The 10556-nt window shown below is 36.2% G+C and overlaps 1 protein-coding gene across 2 annotated transcripts; it reads right to left on the minus strand.

Annotated features, from left to right (window-relative positions):
• Nucleotides 1–2363: 2363 nt before the first annotated feature.
• LOC114725144 (general transcription and DNA repair factor IIH helicase subunit XPB1) lies at nt 2364–9563 on the minus strand. Of its 2 annotated transcripts, none has more exons than XM_028911625.1 (20): nt 9408–9563; nt 9268–9311; nt 9102–9171; nt 8829–8997; nt 8470–8692; nt 8307–8363; nt 7628–7768; nt 7128–7208; nt 6899–6986; nt 6165–6502; nt 6003–6078; nt 5719–5912; nt 5234–5397; nt 5075–5147; nt 4344–4457; nt 4013–4093; nt 3834–3893; nt 3512–3595; nt 3288–3430; nt 2364–3204 (listed from the first exon to the last, which is right to left on the minus strand). In XM_028911625.1, exons 1-20 carry the CDS (start codon nt 9421–9423, stop codon nt 3111–3113), a joined length of 2310 nt encoding a protein of 769 aa, XP_028767458.1. In that variant the 5' UTR covers nt 9424–9563; the 3' UTR covers nt 2364–3110. The 2 variants fall into 2 exon arrangements, with proteins under 2 accessions (XP_028767458.1, XP_028767457.1); XM_028911624.1 differs by having other exon boundaries at nt 9265–9311; nt 9408–9562.
• Nucleotides 9564–10556: the final 993 nt, after the last annotated feature.

Consider the following 10556-nt stretch of genomic DNA (forward strand, 5'->3'; position numbering starts at 1 on the left):
CTTTTTCTAATCATATATACATTGTAACTGCCTGCTGATTAGAACCTCTTTACTATGTGCAATAGGGATACTTTGAAGAAAAAAATAACAAATTTAGGAAATAAAATAAATTGAGATATTATGTTGAGTATCGAAGTAACTTTTTTGTCTAACTCTTACATTTGGTATGGGAGGTAGCAGTGCATTAGGTGCAACATAACTGTTTTGTCTTGCATGAACTGAGTCACCTGAAATGGTTACAGGCATGTGGCCAGAACAAGGGTTCAACTTCGCTTCGTCCACATGAATGCGGTTTCTGGTTATTATTAGGGTCAAGGGTTCTCTCAAACTGTGAGTTATTCTCTCGCTGAGTGGTTGGACACTTTTTCCACGGCGTGTGATGATAAGAATGCATATTTTTTTGGCTGTCACTTGGACTCCAGAAGCATGCATGATAATAGAATTAATTAAAAGATGAAAGAATAGAAAATGGGTCGGTTTCATTGAACCTAAAGAGCCTGTTTTCCATTGTTACTGATTGTTGTTACAGGAAGTAGCAAATGTAATGAGTGGTTGTGTTGAGTAATAAGGTGCGGTTTGCAAAGACCAATGGCAAACGCCAAAAGGCAAAGAGAATGTCTCGTGGGGGGTCAAATGCTTGGATTTCCGTAGGTCTTCGTCGTCTCCAGTGAAAATTCTCACCTACTCTGTTAAAGTAACTTCTTTTGTTCCATTCCTGCTTCTTATTTTAACTTAAAATTAGCAAGTATCAGAAGATTCTGTGTTTTATTATAAACTATGAACGAAGCCACATCTCTTTTTAGAAAAGTTTAGTGTGGTCATTTCCCAATGCTCTCTCCCCCGTTGGTTTTTATCGTCTTAGAGTGTGTTTGGATGAAACCAAACCATGATTTAGAGAATAGATTCTGTGAAAAATAGATTTTGTAAAAAAATGATTTTGAGAAGTGAGAGTGTTTGGATAGTTGTTATCAGAAGTACTTTTTATATATACAAATTACTAAAAACACATAAGTTAATATGATAATTATATACAAGATAAATTTTATGATATATTTTAATTTGAAGGAATAAAATTGTTAATAATATAGTTTTTACCAACATAATTAATAATACATAAGATAATATAATTAATAAATAATTAATATGTGTATATATGTTTATAAGATATAAGGTTAAATATGTTTATAAAAAATAATTGAGAAATATTAAAGTCATATTATTATTGAGATCTACTCTGACATACACAATCATCTCTCCAATTTGAGCCAGAAGCAGAATAAATTCACTTCTTCTGAAACCATGGTTTTGACCCAAACCATGGTTTCAAATTATTGGCTCAAAATTGATGTTGTTTGGATGACATCTCACCAAAATCATTGTTTTGCCTCCCAAACCATAGTTTTGAGCGTCACTCAAACAGGTCCTTGTTTCAACAACAATAGTAAAAAGCTGTCAACATAATTCAGTTCAAGTAAAATAAATGCGTCAACTTTGTTCCTTTCAAAAAGCTGCTTTCGAGCTCGCTCACCACATTCTCTCTCTGATAGTGACGGGACTGCTGTGTTTTTCTTGTGACCAAAATCAACGCCAGCAAAATTGATTCTTTCTTTTTTTTTTCCCCACTTGATAGCACAACAAAATTTTTTAACTGTTTAAATATGAAATCTTAAGTTTGAATATGTACGAATGTAGAAAATATCTTTATAAGAATTAATAATAATTAAACCCCATAATACTCAAATTTGATGGCCAGATGATCCCCAAGAAATACGTTTATGGATGTGCGGCACTTCCCCCCCCCCCAAAAAAAAGGTTTCACGTTAACACGCCATAGTTAACATGCTAGATTGCAAATACCATTGCAGCCAGTTGTGCTTTAGTGCCTACCTTCTAATTATTTATCATTTCAATCTCCATCGTATCAGTGACGACTCAAATTTTCCATACGTCATGATAGGTTTCGACATAATCATAAACTCCGCGTCCATCTCATTAGCGTAATGTGCAAGTTAGTTGAGGTTAATATTAGCTTTTTAAAAAGCATCTTCTAAATGTGTTACTTATGAATTAGTTCTCGTTTTGAGAATAGCCACATTTGTTTGTTACCATTTATCATGGTTTATATTCTTGTATCCTTGAAGTATTCACCATGATGTCAAAAGTGATCTCAGCCATTAAATATGATCTCAGCAAGGTTTTACTTGCTACCATTAGTAATAGGCAATTTCTCTTGAGCACTAGACATTATAATTTTGTGCTACAAAGACATTCAGACAATTAACATGTGTCATAAAATTAGGGAAACAACAAACAAACATGAGCTCTTCAAATCTTAAAAAGAGATGAAATAAGTTTTGATAACCTTTTTTTTTTCCTTCCAAATATGGGATGGCATTAATAAAAACAGATACTAAAAAGGCTAAGATTCATAGACAATAGACCTCATAAAAATCATAATTTGTGACAATCTTCAAAGGCTCAAACAAAAATATAAAATTCGCAAATAACCTCTCAATTCGTAAATAACCAACTAGGACAACTATTGACTATGTTCATAAATAACACTCAATTTCGCATTATGAGCCTTCTCATATATTCTAACAAGTTAAAGGAGAGTGGTTCCTGACCTGTTCTGTTCAGGTTGTCATCTAGGGCTTCCATCAAATCCTTAGACCTCCTTATCCTTCTAAAACCAGGCGCGCTAGATAGTTATCTACCTAAAAGCTCCATAATTGTGCTTGGAATCCACTATAATTTCTTCGCAAAACCTCATTCTCCAATTGCCATTATCATCTCAGATCAACCCCCCATAAGTAGTTTCATCAGTGTGGTTGATTGGGCCATCCAAATTCCCGGGGCTTCCAGTGCATTCATTTAAAAACTACTTAAAAAGGGTGGTACGGTTTTCCCTACTTCGCGTTGAATACAGTATGAGGAGTTGCATGCATTTGAAGCCGAGTAACACGAATCACGGAAGGAAAACTGCTTATATATGATGTTGTAAATTTGTAATATAAAGCATAATGTCTTTACAACTAGGGGGCCATAGACTGCAGTTGGATACATTCACTTTAGTTGGATATGTAGTCCACGCCGGTGAAGTAAACCATTTATGAGCCATAGCGCCTTTTAAATAAAATGTGTCGCTTAGATGGATCTTTTGGCTTGCTCTTGATCTGCGCTTGACCTTTGTTACGTCCAGTACTGCGTGGGTAAGGAGGTAATCATCAATTTCAATACACTAACTCTAACATATGTCTGTTCAACTAATCAAAGCAATAACCCACCTGTACTCCATGTAAACCATTCCCTTTGCACCCGACATGGCGCTCATGGATCCTGTCGAACGCCGGGCATTGTGAAGAGCTATTTCATCTGCATCTTCTTCAAGTTGCTCGAGACCAACAGCATCGTCACCAGCACTCAAGACCTAATGGATGCAGGTCAGTTGTCCCCTAATGAAGAGCTCAATCCATTCAACTAAAAGTACAAGGGGAACAAAAAAGGAAACCTTTCCAAGAAGCGCCAATTGATCTTCAAGATGATAATAACTCAATGAAACTTCTTCTCCAGATGGAGGTAAGCTTGTAATTACCTGTCACTCAAGAACAATCAAAAGTTATGCATATAGAAAGATTATGATCTTGAAAAGATGTTAAAAAAACATGTAATCACATTTGTCAGATTTCACTTCATTTTAAATTCCTCAAGTCAGTTCTCAACAGTTTTAAATGTGACAAACAACACCAATAGGCACGCTAACAGGTGGGAGACACATAGCTGAGGCGGATTCAACCAGGTTTCCTGGAGAGCATCAAATGAAAAGATTATACCTTAAAACTATAACCCTGATCAATCAAAAATTGCTGCCTTTTGGTTGAGTAGTACATCTCCTGCACACAAAAGCAGTCTAAAAATGTAAACTTAAACATCAAAATCATAACGTGACAACTTCAGATTAATTTCATTTCCAACGATGACATGATATGTTGATTTGAAAACATAAACATACCTGGGTATCTGTTGACACGAGAGAATAAAAAAATGCATTATACTCCTCCTTACCACCTGCCATCCTATCCTGAAGCTTGCCCTGCCATTTACATGATTAATTGAAGCAAGTCAGCCAGCGACAGATGCAATGAATTATTTACAGAACTATATACAAACAGAAATTCCTCCCTTCTCCAGAAATTAATTGAAAGCATATGATTCAAAATGTAGGTGTGGTGCCACACAAAAAATGCAAAACTGTACTTCCAAAGTAGATCAAACGAAATTCAACAAAACCTAGCAAGTACTAAGAGAACAACCACAGGTACAGGAAAAGATCAGAAACTAACCTTTGCCCTAAGAATACGGCCTAGACGTTGGGCTTCTTGACGCCTTGAACCAGCATGTGAAGAGATCTGAATTATAACATTGGCTTCTGGAATGTCAATTGAGTTATCACCCACCTGAGAATATTAAAAGGAGGACTCAGTCATTCCATAGAATGATAGTGACATGAAGCACCAAGTCAAACAACAATGTCACTAAAGAAGCCTCATGTTAATGCCAACTGCCAAATTGCCTCAGCGCCTCTCATGCTATACGAGGGGCTGGCATCAGTCAGACATCAAAATGAGCTCACTTTTTGACACCCTTGGCAGGGTAAGAAGTGGACGACCTTATTGAAAAAAATAACTTGGATTGACATGGCAGCTACTTTTATATACTGCCTGATCATGCGTCCATTTTTCAGAATTTACATGTAAAGGTTATTTCAGGTTAAAATTCTCTGCACATCATTTTCTGCCTTATTCTAGTGTCAGCTTCCTAGCACCTCTCACTTAAGGCGTTTTATAGGTCTGGTGCCATGAGAACTTATTTCACCTTTGGCTAAATTGGTGAATAGGTACATAAAAATATTAAGTGCTTTACAAAACACTAATGTTTTTACTAACCCATAAAAATCAGAGATAACCATTCAAAATTTATCAGTGAATTGTTCTGCTAGTGTGTTGACTGACAAATCTATATAAAATGAAGTGCACAAAGCTCAATACAGAACAAGATAAACAGGAACAGGTACCTTGGAAAGGAATATAGTGTTGACATCTTTGCTAGTTTTAAATGCCTGTAGAATTTTTGTCCTCTCAACATGGCTGCACATGATATATATAACAGAACTTTAAGAGGCAAAACACTGAATCCCAAAACATGCTTAAGAACCAAAACATGTCCACTGCACCTTGTAGCACCATATATCATTGGTTTGCGAAGTTTCATGGCATACTCAGTTAGAGCAAATAGATTATCAGCAAAGACTATAATTTTATCACCACGCTGTGTTTCATGGTATTTTATGAGAAACTCGCATGCTCTGAACTTATTTGGATTCATCACATAGAGCGCCTGGGACAAGTAAAAGATCGTTAATTCAGATGAGGGAATTCAAGCTAATAATAAACTTGAACATGCAAAAGATATGTGCAATTACAGGTTTTGAACAAAGATTAACCAGTCCACTAATAGAATCAAATTCAAAACAGTCACTTCACCATAGAAATAGAACTGATACAACAGAAAGCTAAGAATGAATAAGATATAAATAAATACAACAATAATGCTTAAATGCTGAAAAGAGGGCAAAAGCAAGCTGCTCATAATACAAGTCAGTAAAAAGTAAAACCAACTTTCTATTATTACTATTCACAGTTGTCCAAGAGGTCTAACCTGCCTCTTCTTGGAATTCTCCTTCTTCAAGTACTCGGCAAAAAATTCTTTTGTCATTGGACACCATACTTCAGCACACTGCACATTTGCAATAAACCCACCTTTCACTAGATCCAACCAATTTGCTTCATACAACTTGGGGCCAATGAGGAAATTCAGATCTGTAATCCTTTCATCCTCTCTCACAAGTGTGGCTGCATTATTAACAGTCAAGGCCTCAGTTTACATTAGAAAAGGCTAAGGTCATTTCCAGTGTGACACTAAGCCAATGCTGTTAGGCATACCTGTGAGCCCAAGTTTGCAGTGAGATTTAGTAAGACTAATGACCTTCCGAAACATATGTGCAGGAACGACATGTACCTGTTTATTACGCCATCATTATATGCATAAGGATCAACCTTGAGATTACAGTCAAGAAGGTTATAACCATAAAACAACTTGATTACCTCATCCATGAGAAGCAATCCCCATTCTCTGTTTCTAATTTCTTCAATGATCTTCTCAGACTCTTCAGACCGTTTGCCACCAAAGGCAACCATATTATATGTTGTCACCACCACTCCAGCATTACCACGGAACCTCTCTTTGCTATCAGATGTGAAACGACAGATATTCTCATCTCGGATGGTTGACCATAGCTTAAACTGAAAAGCCCACTGGTCCACAGACACGGCATTTGTTGCCAAACAAAGACAGCTCTTTTTTATACGGCAGGCTGCAGAAACACCAACAAGAGACTTACCAGCACCACAAGGTAGAACTATGATACCAGATCTTGCTCTACCTGCGATTTTAACAATTCATTATGAATTCACACATCAATAATCAATATTGTTAAAGCCATGGAGGAAATATTGAGTTTTAGCAACAAGAGAAAATAATTAAGCCCCATACAAGCAATTTGGAAAATTGTAGTTAAATAGCAAAAAAGGAAAGTTCGAAGCACAAGATATTGTAAAAGACTGCAAATCCTAGGCACAGACCTCAATTTGATGTCAAAAATACGCCTGATTTCTTTTACCAAGACTTTACTTTTTTTTTCACTCCACACAGCTCATGAGGTGGGGCAAGGAAGAAGTGCAAAGTTGCAAAACAATGGTCAATAGATGCTCTAAATTTAACTTAATTGTGTGAGCTTCTAGCACACATCCCTGTCCCCATGAACAGAGATCAGCCTTACCATTTCCAAACATTTTGCTCAGGCTCTTCTCCTGATATGGGCGTGGCTGTGCTTGAGGCTTTAGTTCCATATCCAGATCAGGGTTGACCTGCAAATAGAAGAGTGACACTTGAAAGCAGCAAAAAAAAAAATTCTGAACTCCATTACCATTTGCAGAAATTTGAGCAATAAACCTAATGGTTACCAGCACTTGAAATTTAGCAGCATAAGAACATAAAGCATTACTCACTGTATCATTTCTAAAGTCGTACTCCTCCAACATGGGATAATTCAATGCATTTGGCAAGCATCGTTGCTTTACATTTTCAACCTGTCAATGAATTTACAAAGAAAGAAAAAGGATGGGACATCTTATTGTTGATCAGTGATGATAAGCCGATTCTGATTCCTTAGAGTGAACAAGTTAAATATTTGAGACAGTTCTCACTACAGTTTCCATGAATCATTAGTGAATTTGCTTAATATGTTCCAAGTTGCCAAACTCAGCAAACATTTCAGCACTTCGTTGGTCAATCATTTTTATTCACCATTATGGCAATTAACGGTGTCTTCAGAACATTACAAGAGCTACAGCATAGATAAGTAACAAAATCGCATAATAAAATTATACTAAATATTATCACTTGTCAGTGACTTGGCAATGTGATGCAAAATGAAAGGGGAGTGGGGAGTAACTGAATGCATTCCAAGCCTAGACTGTAAGTTTCTTAAAGCTAACATATACATTACCTGAGAAGGATCAATTTCAAATGAATGAGTTTCTTTCTCTTCTGCAGCTGCAGCTACTTCTGCCTCATTCATCAACTCATCGTGAGTGCCTTCAATTTCACCTGCTGTTTTGCTAATTGTAAATCCATCTCCAGCTACACCCTACATCAATTTTAGATTTCCACAAATACAAGGAGCCGGAGAAGTTGGTGATGGAAAATTTGCACCGACATCAATTTTAAATTCCACAAATACATGGTAACTGCTAGAAAGTGCTAATTTTGTGCAGCGAAGGGTCTAAATTAGCACAAAAACCCCACATTTAATTTCTAGAAGACCATTTAAATCATGGCATATGCACCTCCACTGAAAAATAGAAACGACGTGGCAGTATAAGTATTTACCCCAAGCATTTTCCTCAACCATCCCCTCACGTGCAAACACTAATGAACGTAACACGTGGTTCTCCAAACATGATTATCGTGTGACAACAAATGTAAGCCCAAAAAAAAAAAAAATCCTTTTCCTGCTGTTACGTTTCTTTCTTTTGCACTTTCTTTTTTTCCTTCTTTCATGTCATTACACCAGTCTGGACAGACGAAAGAAAAAAGGAAGAAGAAAGAAACAGCTAACGAGGAATGACATGAAACGTCCAAACGTGTTTAAAATAGTTCTGTGAATAAAAGAATGAAAAACAAACCTCAGAAGTGATCCTTGATCGAGATATAACTTCATCTCTGAGCAGTGTCTTCAACACCTGCCAATATTGATATGATGCGTAGCAGGTGACACTAGTTACCAAAGGATCCATCATAACCAGTTAGAACAAAACAAGACTGAGAGAGCCATATCATTCCATTTACCTCTGGAAATGGAGATTCAATAAAGTATCGATTTTTCTTAAGTACAAGCTTTACTTTGCCATAATTTGCAGTTGAATCCTGAATAAACTTAATCATCTCTTTAGGAAGCATAGTCTTGGATAACTTGTTCAAAACTGATATGATCGTTTCTGTTTCCAGACCAACTGAAACCGCGGCATACAGGGAATGTGGAGTCAGGTTGTATTCGTGCATTGACTCCGGCCTATTCATTGCATATTAAAAAATACAACAAGTTAGTAATCATATGAACTGAACTCCCCTTCCAAGAACTACATGATAATGCGTGCGTCAGATTCAAAGGGAAATTATAGCTATTATATTTTATAATATAACAATACCTGCAAACGGGTTCCGCTATGGCAATAAGGAAATCGTACGCTTGTTTGTACAGGGGAGAGAAGGTCTCAAGGAATATCCGACCATTGCCACAAGCCCAAAGTGGTCGGTTCGCATGATCCTTTTTCAGCTCTAATTTGCTAAAATCTTTGGTTTTGGCTTCTTTCTCACCTGCAAACCATTCAAGTACATAGTAAACAAATGATTTCTGGATACCAGGACACAGTAACAACAATGATATGCAACCGAGATATCAGCCATGGATGGTATATTACCGTCATCATCATAACCATCATCGCCCATATACACATCGTCGTCGTCGACGAATCCTTTTCGGGGATCGTCCTGCACAGGACGTCAACGAGTGAACAAGGTGCGAAAACGTAACAATCAGATAAAAGGGATTTATTTCTTTTGCAGAAGGGAGAAATGGAAAACCAATTTAGCGGCGGCCTTGAACTTTTTGAAGGGTCGACCTTTGTCGCCTGGAAATATAGAAGAACGGCAAGAGTTAATGTTTTGGGATACGGTAACAAAAGATATTGAGGCGAATAGAAAGAGTTGAGGTTATTCAGTGTTACCGTGTCCGTGTCCCATGATCGGAACTTTCAGCTGAGCAGAGATTGCACCACTATTCCACACAGAATATGATCCAGAAACACCAAAGCTTAATGAAAATATACGGGACAAACCGCCCTCTTGCCGCCTGCACTTCTGTTACAGCTGGGGGAAGATGGCAAATACCACTAAATCAAGAGGTGATTACGGAAAATGCGAAAACTCTTTATTTATCCACTTTTTTACTTTTAATTAAATTATCAGTATGAATCTAAATTAATATCATCAAGATCAAGTTTCAATTTCCAAAAATACACAAGAGGCGCAAGTAGGCATATAAAATTGAAAAAAAATGCCCGGGCATTTAAATTTTTAAAATAAACATATAAATTTGGGAAAAAATATTTTTATACTAAAAAATTTCTACATCAAAAAAATAATGAATGAATGACAATTCATTTAGTATTCGATTGACATCAACAAGGAATTTTATATTTATGTAATTTTAAATTTTAATTTCAGTCACTTAGAAAAGTATTGAAATTGAAAAAGGTTAAAATGGGGAAAAAAATAAAAGATAAAAATCACGAAAACCACAGTTTAGTTATTAAAATCAGCTGTGTGCGGTGATCATTTTTGAATGCAAAGTCCACGGTGAAACTATACCAAAAAAATAAAACAAAACAAAAAAACCAAATAAGTACAGGCAAGGTCGTTGATGAAAAGTCTATGCATTTTAGAGAGTGTCTGAGTAAGAATAAAATTATAGTTTCAGGAGTATTTTTACGGTATACAAAATAAATATGTAAAAGAATTTACTTCGATTTGCGAAAAAATATTTTTGAAAAGTGCTTCCAAAGTTTCTCAAATACCCTTTTAGAGGAAGATCATCAAAAAGTAATACACCCTTCATCCCCCCTCTCTGCAACTTCACTCATTTCTTCTAATCTTTTTTTTAATAAAAAGAAGAGAATTATATAACTAGGGACAGCATTATGGAGTTTGGGGAGTAGAGATGAATACAACATATTGACTACAACAAGATTGAAACAACATGTTGACATCTTTTTTTTAAGATGCTATTAGAATTAAAGTGGCTAAACAGATCATTGAAGAAAATTTTCTCAGAAATGACCTGACAATAATGATGTGATTCAAGGATGCACAAAGAG

Source organism: Neltuma alba, unplaced genomic scaffold, assembly GCF_004799145.2.
Source record: "Neltuma alba isolate B1F8T4 unplaced genomic scaffold, ASM479914v2 tig00012228_pilon, whole genome shotgun sequence".
Lineage (NCBI taxonomy): Eukaryota > Viridiplantae > Streptophyta > Magnoliopsida > Fabales > Fabaceae > Neltuma > Neltuma alba.

Coding starts and splice junctions, on each gene's coding strand:
- LOC114725144 (XM_028911624.1), bottom strand. Junction 5,913..6,002: donor CTGCAAACTTGGGCTCACAG/GTATGCCTAACA, acceptor TTAATAATGCAG/CCACACTTGTGAGAGAGGAT. Junction 3,431..3,511: donor AATTGGCGCTTCTTGGAAAG/GTTTCCTTTTTT, acceptor TGCATCCATTAG/GTCTTGAGTGCTGGTGACGA.